The sequence below is a fragment of the Zingiber officinale genome, chromosome 6A (genome assembly GCF_018446385.1).
Source record: "Zingiber officinale cultivar Zhangliang chromosome 6A, Zo_v1.1, whole genome shotgun sequence".
NCBI classification, from domain to species: domain Eukaryota; kingdom Viridiplantae; phylum Streptophyta; class Magnoliopsida; order Zingiberales; family Zingiberaceae; genus Zingiber; species Zingiber officinale.
This window is the reverse complement of record NC_055997.1, coordinates 115,556,837-115,576,174: the sequence shown is the minus strand read 5'-3', so window position 1 is coordinate 115,576,174 and position 19,338 is coordinate 115,556,837. Positions and strand designations below refer to the sequence as shown.

The following is a 19,338-nucleotide window of genomic DNA, read 5'->3' as shown; positions in this document are numbered from 1 at the left end:
AAAACAAGGAAAAGAATATAATAAATAATTTTATAATCTCTATTAACTGTCCAATTAATAAACAATATTTTAATTTATAAAACAAAAAAAAATCAAATTTAAATTTATAATATAAAAACAAATCTAATTATGGAATAATATCTGAAAAAACTGATTTATGCCCTTTAATAAAAAGAAACTTCCATTGACGAATTTATTATTTTTTATAGGATAACTTTTTGGAAGTTAATAATATTTTAGTTTTAAGAGAGGAATTCAATTCATTATTAATTTTTAAATTTTCTTTTTAATTATTCCCCTAATTGCCTTTATGAAAAATTTCCAAAAAAACTCCACCGTAAATATCGGCCTTTAATAACGAACCAACTTAATGTACCAATCACACAGATTATTTTAATTAATTAATTAATTAATTATTTTGTTTAGTATTTTTTTTGAAAAAACAATTCAATAAAATAATCGTTAAATGCAAATTCTTTTTTATTTTAAAATTCTAATAACAATAATTTATTCCATTCAAATTCCACTCAGATGCGGTTCGGACGGCGCTATTCCAGAACCCGTCGCATGGGAATCCCCGCCAATCCCTACTCATCTATCGACGTTTCCAATCCGGATCAGGACCGATATCACAAGATGACTTAACATCTTGACTGTCTATTATTCTAAAGGAGGGACGAGACGAGAAGGCTATTTTTGTTTGACGAATTGGAGAGGATCCCGCCGGCTCTTGTGCTTCCTACAGTTGTCCATGTATCCCGTGTGATGGGGAGTCGCGTGGAGCGGACGACTCTTTCCATATTCCGCTTCCTTCCGCGCTCATCCTTCTCCTCTTCGCCTTCGAGATGGCCGTTGCTGCCGCCGCTGCCGTTGCCGAGAAGCTTTCCGAGTTGATATTCTCTGGGGACGACGATGGTTGGGCCGCGGCCGTCCCGAATCTCCAGAAGAATCTGACGGTCCTCTCGCCGGAGCAGGTTTCAAGCGTTCTTGGCCTTATTTTAAACAATAATTCAACGGAAAGATAAATCCGTTGTTGTTTAGATTCGGTCCAGTTTATTCGGCACTTTGGATTTGGATCTTCTTGGAAAATTCTCATCTTTGCACGAAGAAAACTAGAAATCGTACTTTTGGTGCCGTTGGCGACGAGCGCCTCTGCGTGTACTTCGCTCAAATGTTTTTTTTTTTTACAGAAAGCAGAGACATACTTTGATCTTTTTGTGGCCTACGTTATTGTTCTGTTAGTAGGTGATGACATTATTACATTTCCTTCAAAGTTACTCGGCTTAAATGTCGATTCAGAGAATAGTTGTAGCTTTCTGCATTTTTCTCCAAAAATATATTTTTAGGGTTCAATCAAAATTATATTGAAACGATTTTGGTAATTCATGAGAAATTGTTATTCCTTGTTACTACTTCGTATTATGTTTGATAGTTACCGTTTTGCTTAACATACAATCCAACGACACGAACGGTCTTGTTTTAATGCTGTAATTTGTCCTGCCTCTGTTGTTCTTTCCCTTATAGTGCACTCGGGCATTGATTTTTTATTCTTCCGTCCAATCTAATCTACATGCTTTAGGAGAGGATTTGAATTTTCCCCCCTCGAAATCCTTATCATGCTAACCTTTCTGTTTCAGATTTCAATCTATCTTTTAGATAGGACATATGGTGGAGGATATATTTTTATTGTTATTATTTATTATTTCTTTTTTAAGTGGCTATTGAGTCTTTATGGTGAAAGTTTTTCTGTTGTTTATTATCCTTGAGAAAGAATGTATGTTATCTATGGACTCAGGTTTTCTCATTTGAAATTGTTTCAGTCCATGGCCATGAGTTTCTCTTATTTTGATTTGACGAGGAATGCCAGAATTTTATTGGGAAACATAGATAGAAGCTACTTGGTTCTTTTTTTTTCAAAAAAAAATTGTGTTGAGCTCGTGTTATCATGATTTATTATTTATTTCCTACTTCCTAGCAGTCTAACTGGCTTTGCTTCATATGTTTGAAGTATCTGCACAACCTGGATCTTCAGAGGTAGCTTGCTGATACCCCTGATGCAAATTAAAGTATTTATTTTGCCTTGCCTTTAGGTTAGATGGTCTCCTTCCCTAGGAGTAATTGGTTCTGGTAACTACAACAAATTTTCAATGTCGTGACAAAAAGTTAGGCATCAGAAATGTCTGTCAAAAAAACTCTTTTTTGCCTTTAATAATTCTGTACTTGATTTTATATTTTTAATTAACATTTAACAAAATAATTTCAAAAATCTTATTTTACTTACATGTTGTTTTGTCATACTTCTCTAGATTGAGCTTGCAAAGATGTTGTTACTAGAGGGACAGAAACATCTATTTGAACATTGGCCAGAGCCAGGTGTTGATGATGGGAAGAAAAAGGATTTCTTTGAGCAGGTTATCTATGCTAGTCATATACTGTATATGTGTGTATTAATGATGTGATTAATTTCATATCCCTCTTGATGTTAATGCCAAAATTTTAATAAAGGCCATATTTAAAACTGCATGTTTATAATATGAGCTTTAATCTACATGTAGACTATTCTCAGAAACTGTAGTTTGTTTTAGAGCAGTTACTATCCTAACAACTCATGTCTGCAATACAAATAATTTTCGTGGATAAATTTCTTTCTCTTAAAGATGCAGAAACATGAGCAAAATGAAAACTGAAGCTGATTGCAAAAGGCCACTGAAGTGGATTTCATTCATCAAACTTGTATTTTTCACTTTTCGAAATAAATAACCTCTTTAAAATATCCAAATAAGTTTATTTTGATGCCACATGGTTTTTGAAATTAGCATGTAGCTGACCTAGGAGAGAAGAACAAAATATTTGAAAAGATATGAGAAGAGACTCTGTGCTTAAGTGACATATGATTATAGATATTTATTTTATTTCTTTAATTTTGTCAGATCGATTAGTAAACTACAATCTTCTACTCATTCTTGTGACTAATCATTGCTAAATTAATCTGTTATCCTTTATCTGTCACTTAACAAATTATTTTTAGGTTGCTAGGCTCAATTCAAGTTATCCTGGTGGTTTGAGTTCATATATTCAGAATGCAAAGAGGCTCTTAGCAGATTCAAAAGTTGGTAAAAATCCCTATGATGGCTTTACTCCTTCGGTGAGTATTTGTTCTTTTGTGTATTTAAATAATTCATCTTTAACATTCATATCTGTTAGAATATAGAAGTTTTGTCCCACATGGCAACACTTAGTCATTAAGTTATAATGTCGGAGTCTATTATTCCAATCATCACTCCATATCTACAACAATGTCCAACTTGCCATCCAATTGATGGTCAACTTCTCCTTCTTGCAACCATGACCCATGTGTATTGTTCTTCACCAACTTGATTTCTCCTCCTATGAGGCTGTTTTATACTCCCGTCTCCTTGTCGACTGCCTTCCTAGTGAACCCTACCACTAAACTTACATTCACGGCATATGACCCCAGGAAGCCTTTTGGTGTTCAATTACTAGGGGACTTAGTAGTGGCCAATTTTCTAGATCCCATCTTAGTTGAGTACCATCAACGATCCCATTATCAATATTATCAACAAATTCAATGAGCCATTGCTCTCGCAATGACATGGAATGAGGTTATGCACAGGAAGAACTCTTGTCAAGATAGAGGGTCAAGACCAATTACCTGCTATGGATGCTGTCACTGAATCTTAGATTGGGTGAGGGGGCTATCAATCCTAATGCAGATCTTGTCGAATGCCAAATTGTCGATTGACAATTTCTGATCCTTTTACATCAAAGGCTTAGTTTTAAAAGCCTTACCTTTTGTACAACACTATTAGATGAACTTACTAGTCACATTCTAGATGTGTTTCCTTGGTGTATATTATTTGCAAACAATATTGTGTTAATTGATAAGTATAAATGAAATAAACCAAAGTTCGAATTTTTAGAAAAGAATAATAAGTGAGTAAGATTATGATGGAATGTATGAAAATTAGTTTCAGTGATTAGAAAAGAAGTGAGGGAACAATTCACGTGATACAATAGGAAATTCTTGAAAGTAATAAGAGTTTTAGATAGTTCAATTTGTATATTGGTGAAGATAATATTAACACGAGAGTAGAGGATTAAAAAAAGTAGCTTTAAAGGCCTTGCACGATCATCTTGTTTTTCTTGTTTATCTTTTGTTTTCTTATTTTGTGTCTGATTATTATTAAAAAAATTCTGTGTTATTATTGATAACATAACAGTTTTTGCTACAAACAATTGAGATGAGTTGGTGTCTAGTAAAAATGAATTGGCTGATGCACTTATGTTCTTTTGCAGGTACCGTCAGGACAAGTTCTGACATTTGGTGATGCTGACTTCATCAGGTTGGAAGAGGCTGGCATTAAAGAAGCCAGGAAATCGGCATTTGTTCTTGTTGCAGGAGGCCTTGGTGAACGTCTAGGATACAAGGGTATTAAAGTAAGAGCTCATATTCCCATGTGGATAGACTTTATTACACTCCAAATAGCCTGCTTCAATATGTTTCTGATTTGATCATAAAACCAAGTTGTTTTTATGATCTTGAACTCTTGTTAAGTAGAATCAACCAAGTCTAGAATAAAAATACACGAGCTTGCTGTGTTTGGACATTTGCAAGCTCATAGATGCATGTTAACGTTGCAAGGGTGAACCAGAAGCTTTACTAGCACTGGCATATAAGAATATGTGCTTATTGTATTACAGTTCGTTTGGTTGTGGTTAGATCCAGCCATTTGAGATAATGCCTAACTTGCTTAAATAGACTGCTATTTTTGGATTCATTATGTTGACTGATATGGTAAATATAAAACAATACCCCTCTTAGTTGTCTTAATTCTCTTGTTACGAGATGTTCTTTTGCTTCTGAAGAAAACTACAACAAATTTCTTTAGTATTTTTAATCCTTAAAATGCTTCATTTCTTTTGCAGTTGGCTCTCCCCATAGAAACCACCACTGGCCGATGCTTTATGCAGCACTACGTAGAATCTATTCTAGCTCTGCAGGAGTCTAGTTGTAGACTAGCACAAGGTTTGCATATATATATATATATCTAAAATGTCAAATCTAAATTTATGTTTTGTTCAATAAAATTTTAGACTTGGAAAGGATTTGTATTTCATAAACAAAAAATGGGGAAATCTTTGTATTTTTAGGAACTTAATTAACTTCTTTTCTTTAGTTCATCAGAATGTGAAATATACTTACTTTATTAGGCCGAACCTTCTACCCTAATATGACACTAAACAAGGGCATACCTTCATTTCTCAATCTTTTATTCTACTTTTTGCATCTATTTTTACAAATATACAATTGTTTTACAGTTTTATACATCATTTGCATCAATCTTTTTTTTTTTTTTAATTTGAATACTATGGATACATCAGTTACATAATAAGAACTTAAGAGATTTGAATATTACTAGAAATATGGATTTGCATAGAGTTCAATGGAGGGAAAGGATCTCTGTAGTGAACTCCAAATAATTTGGATTGACATTTTTGATGATGATGGCAATATACTTAGAGCAATAACTACTACAATTCCCCATCCATGCAAGTGTTTTCATCAGGACTTTACCCTAACACTACATTGCATATTTGCTAAACCTTTCATTTACTATTCTTCTAAAATTTTGAATGACAAATTCTTATCCTTGCTTCCTTTTTGTTATTGGTCTTGGTGTGGTAGTGCTGGCTAAAATGTTGTAGAATATGTATTGGAACTATGTTAAGACATGATTACTACTTGCTAATACTTATTAATATTAAAATTTCTCAGTGTTTTTAATGTCCCATGTCTAATCTGTGCTTTTTTTTTTTTTCTTTTTGCTCGTTTTAATCAATATTCTACTATTCATTAGCTATTATGAGGATTACTTATTTTAACATAACTTGCAATTTTCAATATGATTTTATGGATTGCTTAGAATTACTGCAGCTTATTGTGGGTCCTATTAATTTTTGTAGATCAACATCAATCAGAGATTCCTTTGGTGATAATGACTTCTGATGACACTCATACACCAACGATAAAACTGTTGGAATCAAACAATTATTTCGGAATGAAATCCACACAAGTGATATTACTTAAGCAGGTGGACCCAAGTAACTATTTACTAGTTATTTAGATAATGGTGTAGGTGTTTTCATGTTTAACTTAATGTGCTGTGATGCTTGTTTTAGGAAAAAGTAGCCTGCCTAGATGATAATGATGCAACGTTAGCATTAGATCCCAATGATAAATACAAAATTCAGGTACTACCTGTGGCCCATATTCTTTGTTGTACTCTTCTTTTGGTTTTAGTTTGTGGAAAATTTTGTTGCTTATCTTGAATGAAATCTCATTTTTAGAGCATTTATGTGTTTTATTTTCTTTTTATCTTGATTGAAGGAATAAATTTACACTTTCACAGAGATTTTTTTCCTTATTGCTATTATTCATTATTATCCAGACAAAGCCTCATGGTCATGGCGATGTGCATGCACTGCTTTATTCCAGTGGACTTCTCAATAAATGGTTTGCTAATTTTATCAATTATCTAATTTTGATGTTTCTTCTCTTTCTTTTTCTTGTAATTATGAGCTAGCCCTCTATCAGTAAGTATAGTTTCCTTCCAATTACACCGCCTCTCATCTGTTCAAGGGCAGTTAAATGTTTTCTAAATACATCTCATTTATTCTGATTTAAGGAAACAAGAAGGCATAAAGTGGGTCCTGTTCTTCCAAGATACTAATGGACTACTCTTTAAGGTTGATTTCCCAGTACTTGCGTGAATTTAAACTTCACCTCTAGGTATATGTTGGTCTTACCAATAACAACTAACAACTGCTTCTGTTCACTCTCTCATTAATTTAGGCAATTCCAGCTTCCTTGGGAGTTAGTGTGACAAAGGGTTACCATGTCAATTCTCTTGCTGTTCCTAGGAAGGCGAAGGAAGCTATCGGAGGAATAACAAAGCTTACTCACACTGATGGTATTTCAGTCCTCTCGAGTTATTCAATCTACAGCAAAACCTATGATCTTTTCAAGTTTTCATTTCATCTATAGAGATCAGCAATTGTACTATTTTGACATTCCTTTGATTTCTTGTGACTTGTACTAAATGAATGACAATTGTTGCAGGGAGGTCAATGGTCATAAATGTGGAATATAATCAGCTGGATCCATTGCTTCGAGCAACTGGGCATGCTGATGGAGATGTGAATTGTGAGACAGGTTTTTCTCCATTTCCAGGAAACATAAATCAGGTGCATTTTTGTTCCTTTGTTTTCATAAAATAACTATTTATAACCCAGGTGTGTGGGGGGATTGAAATCCACCTCCATGAATTGAAAATTTGAAATCATCAAAACAAAGTAACTACTATGAGATAAAGGGTAGCCCGGTGCACGAAGCTCCCGTTATGCGGGGTCCCGGGGAAGGATCCTTTACGCAGCCTTACCCTCTTTTTGCAAGACACTGTTTTCTGGATTCGAACCCGTGACCTTTTGGTTACAAAGCAACAACTTTATCGTTGCACCAAGGCTCCCCTTCAAAGTAACTACTATGAGATACAAAATTAAAATAATTATCAATTTTAATTATTGAACATATTATGAAATATAATTAGAGACTGAGGGTTAATTATGATCATGTTAAATACTTCAATTAATATATCTATAACAACTACATGTTATTGGATTATGGAACAATTAAGTTATTTGTTAGAACGATTAATCAATTAATCCTAACATATTTGTTTTAAAGTATTGAGTATATTATCTGGATTAGATAATGCTTGACATATATGGTGCCAAATAGAATTTAAAATATTTAGTATATTATCTGGAATAATTAATGTTTGACATATATGACACAAAATATAATCGAAAATTTAAATTTAATTCTCAAAAATTCAAAATCATTCCAAGTCAACCATTAGTGACTCCAGTTCAACTTGTTGGGTTTGTAGAGATAATTCAAACTAAATTTTTTCTTAAGTTGATTAGATGATTCTTTTTTACTAGAACCAAAAGAGATCTCTTTCAACATTGTTAGGATGAATGAGATATAACTAAAAGAATAGCCTAAACCAGAAAGCCGGTGACTTCTATATCTGAAAGATGACACAAGTTTGCCTAACTAATTCCAAATCAGTTTCAAACTTTTTACCGCATGTCTAATCTATATTTAGTTATTATACTCCATGAACATCACTGACCTAGAATTGATGCAAATTCATGGACTAGACTAGTTATCTAATTTTGTTATGACCAGAGTGCAAAACATGGAACTGAGTATGATATATCCTAATTTAGTTGCAACTTTTCAAAATGATTATGAATAGTTGGTGGATACATTCATGCAGATTGGACGTGCAATGACCAATTAGCAAAGCAACATGATTATTATGATTTTGTCATTTGACTATTTGGATGTAAATTGTCTATGTAATATTCTTTAATAATTCTCTATGTTGGTCGACTTTGGAATACAACAAGCAATAAGAGTCTCAATTGTTCGGGTCAGTTTCATGCAGATTGGACGTGGGATTCCATGCTTATTCATGAAAATGACAAGTTTGTTTGAGTGCAATGACCAATTAGCAAAGCAACATGATTATTATGATTTTGTCATTTGACTATTTGGATGTAAATTGTCTATGTAATATTCTTTAATAATTCTCTATGTTGGTCGACTTTGGAATACAACAAGCAATAAGAGTCTCAATTGTTCGGGTCAGTTTCATGGATTCTATTCCATGTGGTAATAATTGATATTTGGGCAGCAATAAGTCTTACTTCTATGGTAACAATGATTTATTTACTCTATTTTTCCCATAATTTGCATTGTGCCTTTTCATTATATTTGTGTTTTGGGCATTCTCAGTCATTTTAGTTGTTTTGTTTCTTAAAATGACGCATGAAATTAAAGATGTGACATTTAATATTATTTCGTGCAGCTTATTCTGGAACTCGAGCCATACATAGAGGAACTTAACAAAACAAGAGGTGCTATTTCAGAGTTCGTTAATCCAAAGTAAATTCTTTGTTCCCTTGTGAATTACTACAGAAAGAATGAAATATTGGCTTCCATCATTTGATTGATCAGAGAAGCTTTGTATAAAAAATTGGATCCATATTCATACTTGTTATTCAGTCTTAGATCTTGTATCTTTTGATGTGATGCTCTTATTTATTGAAAATATAAACTTATATCTTCTAATGGAATGAGGGAAGAATTGCAATGTGCCTAGTGCTGGCTACATATTAGCGCAATATTTACATTATTGACTTAATTCTAGTTGAATTTGGCTTACTAACGTGTGCCAACTACTTTATTTATATTATATTTCATATATTCCATTTTAGTTCTAGTTATCTTAAAATCTTAGTTTATAACTTTTCCCCACAATTTAAGTTTTGAATTTACTGTATTGTATGATCAATCTACCTAATACTCAAAATACATATACAGTGTGATATTTGATTTTCTTGTAATAGGATATTGATTATTGATTCGTGTTAGATACACTCAGAAAAGGGGAAAAAGAAGAAATTATGTGATGATTAGTTGTAACTTGTTTGTTTATCAGATACAAGGATTCCACAAAAACTGCCTTCAAATCATCAACTCGATTGGAGTGCATGATGCAAGATTATCCAAAGTCTCTATCTCCATCAGCAAGGGTTGGTTTCACTGTAAGTGAACATTTTCTTTTGTTTCAACATATAACTCTTGCTTTTGTTTGTGTTAGATACAATTTATTTTAAGGAAAACAAATATATATCTCACTGATATCATGTAGAATTCTTACAATACATTTGTCCTTATGGAGTGGACAATCCTCTTATTACGGAAACAAATGGCAATTTCTTAGAGACAACCTCTTTATTAGTCCTAAGTTCTATATATATATATATATAAATAGGTGATAGTTATCAATGGAAGTTACAACCAACTTCACAGATATTTGTATATTCGCTCGGGTTAGCGGGAGATTTGTTAAAAAGACATTATAGAATAGCATCTTTTGATGAGAGATATGACTTATGAGCAAGAGGCTTCGAGAAAGCTAGTGTTTTCTGAATTATATGAAGCCGGTAAGCAAACAAAAAATTCATGGGTATTTGAACTGGAATATCCGAGAAAAAGCATAATATTTACAACTGTTGTGCTTTTTTGGTTCTTCTAGAATATGTATAAATGATGTTCTTATGTGACACCATGGGCTGATGATGTGGCATGGAGATCGTATCAATACCCTCTCCTTCGAAAGAAGCCTTGTCCTCAAGGCGAAATGAGGGAAATTGTGCAACGAGCAAATCATAATTCTCCCAACTAGCTTCTTCAAGAGGTCTATCGAGCCATTAGATTAAGAGTTCCACAGAGGGACACTCGCCTTCATTGATCTAGCGATGATTTAGTATAGTGGCAGGTGTCATTAACATCTCCCATTCGGAATTGATAGGAAGCGATGGTGTGTGTGAAGTGCTATGTTGTCCATAAGTGCAGCGTAGGAGAGAAACATGGAAAACTGGATGCACTTTGGAAGAATGTGGAAGAGCACGCTCATATGCAACTGGTCCAACTTTTTTTTGTCATAGTATACGGCCCAAAGAATCGTGGTGACAACTTTTCATTCCTGCGCTTGGCTAAGGAATGTTGTCTATAAGGTTGGAGACATAAGAAAATCAAATCACCTACTTGAAATTGGAAATCACGTCGTTTGGAATTTGCATGTGACCTCATACGAGACTGAGCTTTGAGAAGAGCGTCCTTCAATGTGCGTAGGATAGCATCCCGTGTTATTAACGAGTCTTCAAGATCAGCAATATTAGTGCACCATGAATGTAAGATTGCAGATGCGGAGGATCTCTGCCGTAAACAATGCAAAAAGGAAAAGTGTCGGATGAACTATGGAATCCAGTATTATATGAATATTCTGCCCAAGATAAAAACTTGGACCAAGAATTAGGTTGTTCATGAGAAAAACAGCGTAGATAAGTTTCAAGGAAGCGGTTCACAATTTCAGTTTGCCCGTCAGTTTACGAATGGTAAGCAGAACTCATATGGAATTGAGTGTGACTGAGCTTGTATAGTTCTTGCCAAAAAGCACTGAGGAATATCACATCTCTATTAAACACAAGAGACTTAGGAATCCCAGACGAACAATTTCCTTGCTGAATAGGTGAGCAACAGATTTGGCAGTAAAGGGGTGAGATAGTGAATCAAAATGGCCATATTTGCTCAATCTATCAACTACAGCCAGAATAGTATCATAACCCATTGACTTCGGCAGATTAGTAATGAACTCTAAAGAAATATCCTTCCAAATTCGATCAAGTATGGGTAGTGGTTGTAGCAAACCTACGGGAGCTAAAGCTTGATATTTAGACTATTGGCAAACTAAACAATTTTGAATCCAAGCTTTAACATCATACTTCATGCGTGGCCGGTAAAAACTTTGTGATAAGCGATGCAGAGTCTTGAGATAGCCTCCATGACCGACAGTGAAAGTTTCATGAGATTCAACCAATAATTTTTGCCGTAGTGAAGACTGCTCAAGGATGACAAGTTTGTTTTTGTAGTAGAGTAAGTGATCAATGACAAAAAAATTTAGATGTGTCTTTGTATCAGAGGAAATATATGTTATTAGGGAATGTGTATAAGATGCTGTAATAATGCTTGCTGTAGCTCCAGAAAATCCAAAGGGAAAGGAATGACCATTGATAAGAAGTCAGTATGTTGAGGTAGGCGCGATAAAGCATATGCTCGTGTATTTTTGGCACCTTTTTTTGTAAATGATAGAGAAATCAAATAGCAACAATTTTAAGAGAAATTGCCGTTGTTTGTTTGCTGTAAGACATTGGTTGAGCAAAAACTTGAGACTACAATGATCACAAGTGACAAAGAAATGTCGACCCAACAAATAATGCTTCCATTTTGTAATGCCAATAACTCACGGTCGTAAGTAGATTTGAGTCTGTTTGAAAAAGATAAATCTTTGCAATAAGAAATAGGATGTCCATGTTGGGAAAGAATGACCCCTATGCATTCTGATGATGTATCACATTCAATAGTAAATGCTACATTAAATCAGGAAGATGAAGAACTGGAGCAGATGTAAGGGCATGTTTCAGTGTTTGAAATGTTGCAGTAGCTGCTGAATGCCATTTGAAGTTATTCTTCTTCGTGAGATCAGTTAAAGGTTTGGCAATTAGACCATAGTTCTTGATGAATCGCGGGTAATAGTCTGTGAGGCCAAGAAAGCCGCGTAGCTCCTTCATAGAATTTGGTAGAGGCCAATGATTGATAGCCTGTAGTTTATCCGAATGCATCTCTACACCCTTGCATGAGATAGTATGGCCTAAGAAGGATAGTTGAGGTTGATGAAATGGGCATTTGGACTTTTTAGCATAAAAAGAATTGTCGTGCCCACAAGAGCTGGAAATCGATGGACAGATGTTGCTGGTGTTGTTCGGTATCAACACTATACACTAAGATGTCATCGAAGAAAACCAAGATAAACTTATGTAAATAAGGCTAAAATAGCTCATTCATTGCGTCTTGAAATGTAGACGGAGCATTCATAAGACCAAAGGGCATGGCAATAAACTTGTAGTGCCCCAAATGAGTCTAGAATGTAGTTTTGAATATATCGTGCATTCGCATCTGATGATAGCCAGAGCACAAGTCGATCTTAGAAAAAACGATGGCACCATGTAATTCATCTATGTTGGGGATTGGATATTTATCAAGGATGGTAATTTGTTTTAGGCGCCTATAATCCATACACATGCGCCAAGAATGATCTTTCTTCTGCACTAAAAGTACGAGACTTGCAAACAGACTAGTACTTGGCCGTATAAATCCTAATTTCAATAATTTGGCCACCTATGTTTCAATTTCCGTTTTTTGAGAATGAGGATAGCAGTATGGTCTAATGTTTGGTGTTGTAGCCGATGGTATTAACAGGATAGAATGTGCGTGGTGTCTAAAGGGCGAAAGTGCCTCAAGTTCATGAAAGACAGCCTCAAATCGACCTAATAAGTAGTCGACTGGACATGCGGTAACCAGTGGTTTGGCAAGAGTGTTGGCAAGTTGTGCTTTGGTTGTTGTAATCAGTGGCTTGACAGATTCTGCTAGTTGCTCCTTGGCCAAATATTGGAATGTAGCCTCTGAATAAGATGGTGTTGTTACCCCCTGAAGTTTGTACTATTTGCCATCTGCATGGAAAATCAAAAACATCTCATTCCAATTTGCTTGTACAGTATTTAAAGATGCTAACCATTTTATTCCCAATACGAGATCTGCACCTCCAATCAAGAAAGGATAGTAATCTTGGAGAATACTCAAGCTAATTGCACTTCAACCGCCTTACAAATTTTGCTTCAACGTATGATTTCGCCATTGCCAATCTGCACACCAAATGTAGGCGATGATTGTACAAGCAATCGAAGGTCATCGACTAACTTGTCAGATATGAAATTGTGCGTGGAACCGCTGTCAATGAGGATCAGTATTAGATGACCATACAGAGTTCCTTGTACTTTCATTGTAGTGCCGGAAGAGCTACCGAGAATAGCATAAAAAGAGATTTCTACCATGTCGTCCTCTCTTCCCTTTATTTCAGTTTCATTGGTTTCCTCTAACTGGATAGCCCCATCTTCGTTATTAGCAATTTCTAATAATGAAAATGATGTTGGTTTGCAGCGATGTCCTGGACTGAATTTTTCATTACAACGAAAACACAGGCCCTTGTCTCGTCGTGTTTGTTTTTTGCATCCCAGAATTTCATTGGTGCATTGGTGTTGGAAAGATGAGTCTATGGGAAAGACCGATTAATGTTGAAGTTGGTATTCTGGCGGGGAATGTAATTGGTGTTGTTTTGACCTTGCACAACCACAGTAAAACCCTTGAAATTTTTATTTATCTTTGACTTTGTTTCATATTCCAAGGCTAGACTCATTGCTTTATAAACACTCCGAGGTTTGTGGATTCGAACATCAGTTTTATTTCCTCCTGTAATCCATTCAAGAAAACGCCTAAGAGACAATGTTCTAGCCAATGTTGTACACGAGCAACCCTTTTAACAAATTCCGGGCGATATTCTTGAACACTGTGAGTTTGTAAAATACTACAAATATGTTCATCAGGATTCTGAAATTCGGCCGGACCATAATTCTCTTGTAAGGCTTGAACTAAACTTCCCCGTATACCAACGACTGCTCACTATTGATCCAGGCGAATAAATCTAATGCATCACCCTCTAAGTACATGGCAGCAAGATCTACTTTCAAGTCCTTAGGTGTTTGGTAGTAACAAAAATATTTGTCTGCCTTGAGAATCCAATCTCTAGGATCACCTCCCTCAAACTTTGGGAAATCCATTTTGGTGTGATGTTTGCGTGAAAGATTACACTCCTAGGAATTGTCATATTCATCAGTATGGATTGAATGTTGTTGATCATCATTCTTACGGCTCGTACCACCCATCATAGGAATGTGGGCTTGTGATTTGAGAACAGCCACATCAGTGGCTAACACATCCAAACTATTAAGTTTGGATAGCCGAAAGTTATTGTATGATGGCCTCTCGTATTGGCGGAGGAGAAGAGTGTACAAGATTGTATTCACCATTGTGGCAGCGAATGTGGGTAAGGATTTTGATGGCTCTGATACCAAAATGTTAGATACAATTTATTTTAAGGAAAACAAATATATATCTCACTTATATCATGTAGAATTCTTACAATACATTTGTCCTTATGGAGTGGACAATCCTCCTAATACGGAAACAAATAGCAATTTCTTAGAGATAACCTCCTTATTAGTCCTAAGTACTATATATAGATATAAATAGGTGGTAGTTATCAATCGAAGTTACAACCAACTTCCTTATTTTATGCATTGCAATGCAAGTGTTATGCTTTCTTGGTTCTTCTAGAATATGTATAAATGATGTTCTTCTTATGTGGCACCATGGGCTGATGATGTGGCATGGAGATCGTATCAGTTTGTCACCTAATAAATAGCATTTTCAGATAATAGTTTGCTAAGTGTTCCACGTGACTATTCACATTTACACATTAGAGTTGTAGCATTTTGATTTACTTTCTCTTGTAAAATTAACCCAATGTGATTGTGATCTAATTTGTCAAACTTACTGATCAGCTACTTAGAATAATCTTCGTCCTATTTATTCTTCGTCCTATTTATTCTTCGTCATAACCTATATCTAAGAACTGTGTGGCACCCAATCCACTGTCACATGAGATGTTATGGATTGTTAATGAGGGACCTTATGAAGATTTTATGAATGAACTATCATCAAGTTGAAGGTAAGAATTTTGGAGCAACATTCACGACAAATGAACAAGATGGTTCTCTCAATTTGGTGAGATCAAGTGCATGCTGAGAGCCTGAGATGATCCATTTGAAAAGTCAGAAAAATGTCGCCTATGTTAGTGGAGCATTTATCTTATTGGAGCTGAGATAGGCCTAATTTGGCATGATTGTGAGCTATGAACTAGACTTTGTCTCTTGACTGGTTCTACTTGAAAAATTGTGAGCAAATGAGAGACTTGTGTGAATGCACTATTATTTATTTAAGTTAATGTTTAGTCCTGTAGTTGTTGGAATTGAGAAGTAGAAGGGTTATCTGATTTAGAGAAGGCTGCTGAGGTGTTCCTATTGGGAAAGGATGCTCATAGTGGAGTAGCCACCATTGGAGTAAGCCATGTTGCTCATTAGGGATGATTATGAGATAGGAGGTGAGAAGATAAGTTCTAAATGAGGAAGAAAGTGATATTCAAATGTAGGTTCCACAGTGATAATTCCGGACTAATTGGATGGCCTGCATAAGGCTTAGACAAGTGAAATATTTGCAGTGACCCATGGTGGTGGATAGGTCTGTAAATTGCTTCACTATAATGTACACTGTATAGCACAGTCTAATGTTTTCGCATACAAGTCTTAATATTTATCTAAACTTAGCATAGATAGAGGATTAGAAATATGATTTGTTCACCTTAGATTTTTCTCAACCTCAAAGTGATTAAACTTGAAAGAAACGAGTTTATTACATAGGATTTGTAAGTATTTGAGCTCATATGTTGTTTCTCTTCAAATTTAGGTAAATTGAATATTTTCTAGCAAAAATTATTTCCACTTTTGGTGGATTGAAAACATGGAAATAGCCATATCTTTATGTTTTTCCACATTTAACTGATTGTTACCCTTAATTTTTGAGGTAGTTGAACTTATTGTAATCATATATTTTCTGATGATGTAGGTGATGGATACATGGCTCGGTTATGCACCAGTGAAGAATAACCCTGAGGATGCTGCTAAGGTACATTATTTTCTGCTTAATGTGATATTTCTGGGTTTCAATTCATCATCAAATTGGGTCAGTGACTCAGAAGGTAATCACAAAGTAAAAGTTTATCATTTATAAGTAATCATGATCACATCTAAGAATCCTGTTTGGAAACATATATTTTCATGAGGCTATTGACACTTGAAAGAGTTTCCAAGGCCAAGCAAGAAGAATATAGCATGCACCATTGTAAACCACATCAGGAGAAAACATGGGGTTCTTTATGGATCAAATCTAGAAATTAAAACATCTTAAAAGGCATGCTACATCTTTTCCTTCATATAACTGTGTGGGGATGTTTTTCATTGTTTTCACATATGCTTTCGGAAGATGTTCCCTGACATCTAGTTCAAATATATTCCTTCTCAGATTCAGGTTGAAGAAACAAAATTGAATGACAATTTCTTCATGTATTACATCACCTGCAAATCCTTCTTTTACTGCCTCATTTTTTTTTAAAATTTTCAAATTTTTTTCTTTTATCTTCAAGACTTCCCAACACTTTCAACGCCATTAACATGCATTAGCATGTAAGTTAATCCATTGCTGCTAATTCCAGCTGCTTTCATTTAAGAGATGCTGGACCAAGTTGTGCTCAACTCTTTCCTAACTTGATATGTGCTACTGCTGTCAAACTCCTCTGCATACCCATATGCAACTATATTTCTGGTTCTCTTCTTATAACCGTCGATCCTCAAGGGGCCCACTTGCATATAGACTTTGTAATTCTATAGTGTGTATAACATCTCGTCATTGTGAGTCCTTTTTGTCGAAATGCCCCCTCATTGTCAGATGTCTTGACAAGAAAAATCACCTTCCAATCCCCATAATGCAATAAATTTCATCATATGTTTCATTGTGATTCTGCGGTTTTATAGGCCGAGCAGCAAGCTGAGTTGTCTTCATAAGTTTTTACTACAGCTTTGTCAAACATCAGTAGCAACTTATAATTCTTCCACATCTGCAGATATGAACTACCAAGAAACCAGCTTTATGGAATCCTGTATGGAAAATTCATATAGTATTTTGATACTGTAAATGACCAGATGAAATTTCATTCATTATTTTTATTACTGATAAATACCAAGAGGATTTATATGCCATCTCATTTGATTAGGGACAACGAAACAACGGGCAATACATTTGCCAAAAGTTTGTCTTAAATTGTATGATTGCAGGAATATTGCTTCTGATTCAGCATGTTAGCGATGATTTTTTTATGCTGATTACATGTGTATGTTGCTACTTTTTGGAAGGGCATGCACTATTTATTTGTTATGGCTTAGAGCTCTAAGCTAGAATTTGTTGTCTACTTATGGATAGAAAAATGACTAGCTTTGCTATTGTCCTTTGTAGGTGCCAAAGGGGAATCCATATCACAGTGCAACAAGTGGTGAGATGGCTATTTATAAGGCTAACAGCATTATTCTCAAAAAGGTTTGATTTCTTGCTTGTGTTTTGCATACAACACAAAAATCCAATCTTGCATTTCACTTGGTACTTCTCTATGGAATTTTTACAGGAATTTATAATTTATTTGTGATTTTCTTGAGTCTTAGAGCATCAAGTTATATGGTCAGTTTTTATTGAAATGTGTTTTTGGAATCAAATCAAGGAGAATTCACAGTTCCCAACCTTGGAGATGAAAAATAATGGAGAATTCACAGTTCCTTTTTAGTATTCCAACCTTTTCAATAAGCTTTTTGTTTTTGTTTTTTGCATGTGTTTTTCTGTTTAGAAATTGATGAACTGAATAAGAGATAGGCGGGTTTTTTGTGAGAGGGTCCTCTCTTGAACAAAACGTTAACCATATATATAAAAACAAAACGACTAAAAACTTTATAGCTGATAAGGCAATGAGGTTATATTGATGTTATATTTAGATAATTGTTTGCCGTCTAAGCTCTCAAAGTTATACTTTTCAGGCTGGAGTCCAGATAGCTGATCCCATTACTGATGTCTTCAATGGACAAGAAGTAGAGGTTTGGCCGCGCGTAACATGGAATCCAAAATGGGCGTTGACATTTAGCGATGTGAAAAGAAAAGTTAATGAGGCATGTTCCGTGTCACAAAGATCCACTTTGGTCATCAATAATTCAAATGTGATCCTCGACACTCTCTCCTTGGATGGAACTCTTATTGCTAACGAAGTAGAGGTATATCTTTGCCAGTTTTTTTAACTATGACAAAATTCTTTAGAAAATGTCCAAAAACAAAAAAGTGATTCATCCAATGTGGTTACTGAGATTTGAAACTTGCAGGTCAAACTGGCAGGCGCCGTTCAAAACAAAGGATGGGTTCTTCAGCACGTCGATCACAAAGACAGCTCCAACCCTGAAGAAATCCGCATAAGAGGTTTCAAAATCCAAAAGGTGGAGCAGCTCGAATTGAACCATGTATGAACTTCGGAAGTGTCTGTTTCAAGTCACGAATAAAGAAGCTTCTCAAATGCTCTATCGACACCATCCAAGAGGCTCATGCTTGAGCCTCGAAAGTTGTCTGTTTCAGGTGATGAATAAAAGAAAGCGTCGCACGCTTCAGAATGGTTCATGTCCAAGGTCTCATCAAGTGTTATACAAAACTACTGCACAGGAATGCAAATAAGCGTCTCACACACCTCCACACCTTTTCCTGCTTGTTCATGAAGAATTTGTACGGTGCCTCAACTGGTTTAGTGATGAAATATTTGTTACTTTCTGCACATGAATAATTCATCTATTTATTTATGAAGAATTCTTAGGAAACTTGTCATTTTTGCAACATTTTATTCTTTTTATTTTTCAGAGGCTAGTTTTTGACGGGAAAATTGTTGTCATATGATATTGAGGTCATGGTTCAAATCGTGAAAACAAAAATGCAAAGTAAGACTGTACAATAGACCTCTTAAATAAGACTTTATATAGTGATGTAAATGAATCAAACGGTTTCCGAGTTATTCGGAACTTGATTCAGTAAAA

The 19,338-nt window shown here is 35.0% G+C and overlaps 1 protein-coding gene across 1 annotated transcript; it reads left to right on the top strand.

Annotated features, from left to right (window-relative positions):
• The first annotated feature begins 741 nt into the window (after positions 1-741).
• LOC121997589 (UDP-sugar pyrophosphorylase-like) lies at positions 742-19,127 on the top strand. The gene is made up of 17 exons (XM_042552084.1): positions 742-974; positions 2,307-2,411; positions 3,029-3,145; positions 4,318-4,458; positions 4,948-5,047; positions 5,986-6,113; positions 6,202-6,273; positions 6,471-6,535; positions 6,708-6,768; positions 6,875-6,992; positions 7,142-7,266; positions 8,961-9,037; positions 9,594-9,699; positions 16,295-16,354; positions 17,738-17,818; positions 18,307-18,537; positions 18,643-19,127. The coding sequence occupies exons 1-17, from the start codon at positions 846-848 to the stop codon at positions 18,781-18,783; spliced, it is 1,857 nt and encodes a 618-aa protein (XP_042408018.1). The 5' UTR covers positions 742-845; the 3' UTR covers positions 18,784-19,127.
• Positions 19,128-19,338: the final 211 nt, after the last annotated feature.

What these genes read in the sequence shown, in the direction of transcription:
- LOC121997589 (XM_042552084.1), top strand. Translation starts at nt 846, where the DNA reads ATGGCCGTTGCTGCCGCCGCTGCCGTTGCCGAGAAGCTTTCCGAGTTG. An exon ending in ACCCTGAGGATGCTGCTAAG is followed by an intron (nt 16,355 to 17,737) that starts GTACATTATTTT and finishes TGTCCTTTGTAG; the next exon opens with GTGCCAAAGGGGAATCCATA. An exon ending in TTATTGCTAACGAAGTAGAG is followed by an intron (nt 18,538 to 18,642) that starts GTATATCTTTGC and finishes TGAAACTTGCAG; the next exon opens with GTCAAACTGGCAGGCGCCGT.